The following is an 856-nucleotide window of genomic DNA, read 5'->3' on the forward strand; positions in this document are numbered from 1 at the left end:
GCCCTCAGATCTGGTACTCTTAGAATCACATTATTTCCAGTATCTCAAATACATTTGGCATTTGGTAGAGGTGAATCAACTATTTTAAAGCAAGAATGAGTGAACAAGTGTATCAGAAATATGCTTTTCCGTCGAGAACGACAACACACTTCCTCCAGACGGAGCTGTGAGTCGACCGCGTCTCCGCCTTGCCAGGAAACTGCTGAAGTTCCTGTGGGATCAAGTAGAATTTTCTAAGAACATAATGGATGGAGAAGAGAAAACCTATGGTGGCTGTGAAGGCCCTGACGCTGTGTATGTCAAGTTAATATCTTCTGATGGCCATGAATTTATTGTAAAAAGAGAACATGCATTAACATCAGGAACAATAAAGGCCATGTTGAGTGGACCAGGTCAATTTGCAGAAAATGAAACCAATGAGGTCAATTTTAGAGAGATCCCTTCGCACGTGCTCTCAAAAGTGTGCATGTACTTTACCTACAAGGTCTGCTACACTAACAGCTCCACCGAGATTCCTGAATTCCCAATTGCACCTGAAATAGCCCTGGAACTTCTCATGGCTGCGAACTTCCTAGATTGTTAAATAAAATAAATTATAATAAAAAAAGAAATATGCTTTTCCTATTTGGATTAGCATTCTATATCTGGGGAAACATTTTTACACATGCATGATGAAATGTAGGCCAGGGCTGGGGACATGGCTCAGAGATAAAGCCCTTACCTAGAATCCTCAAGAGAGAGGCAGGGACATGGTGCAGAGGCAGAGCTTCTTAGACTCCCCAAGTGAGAGGCGGGGGTGTGGCAGCATTTGGCTCCCTGCAACTGGAATTTCCCATTCTTTCAAGCTTCGTTCATG

The 856-nt window shown here is 42.9% G+C and overlaps 1 protein-coding gene across 1 annotated transcript; it reads left to right on the top strand.

Annotated features, from left to right (window-relative positions):
* Nucleotides 1-244: 244 nt before the first annotated feature.
* On the top strand, nucleotides 245-607 carry LOC121432494 (elongin-C-like). The gene has a single exon (XM_041630484.1). It carries the CDS (start codon nucleotides 245-247, stop codon nucleotides 581-583), a length of 339 nt encoding a protein of 112 aa, XP_041486418.1. The 3' UTR covers nucleotides 584-607.
* Nucleotides 608-856: the final 249 nt, after the last annotated feature.

Source organism: Microtus oregoni, unplaced genomic scaffold, assembly GCF_018167655.1.
Source record: "Microtus oregoni isolate MIOR12 unplaced genomic scaffold, Mior012 000034F_ref0000314, whole genome shotgun sequence".
Lineage (NCBI taxonomy): Eukaryota > Metazoa > Chordata > Mammalia > Rodentia > Cricetidae > Microtus > Microtus oregoni.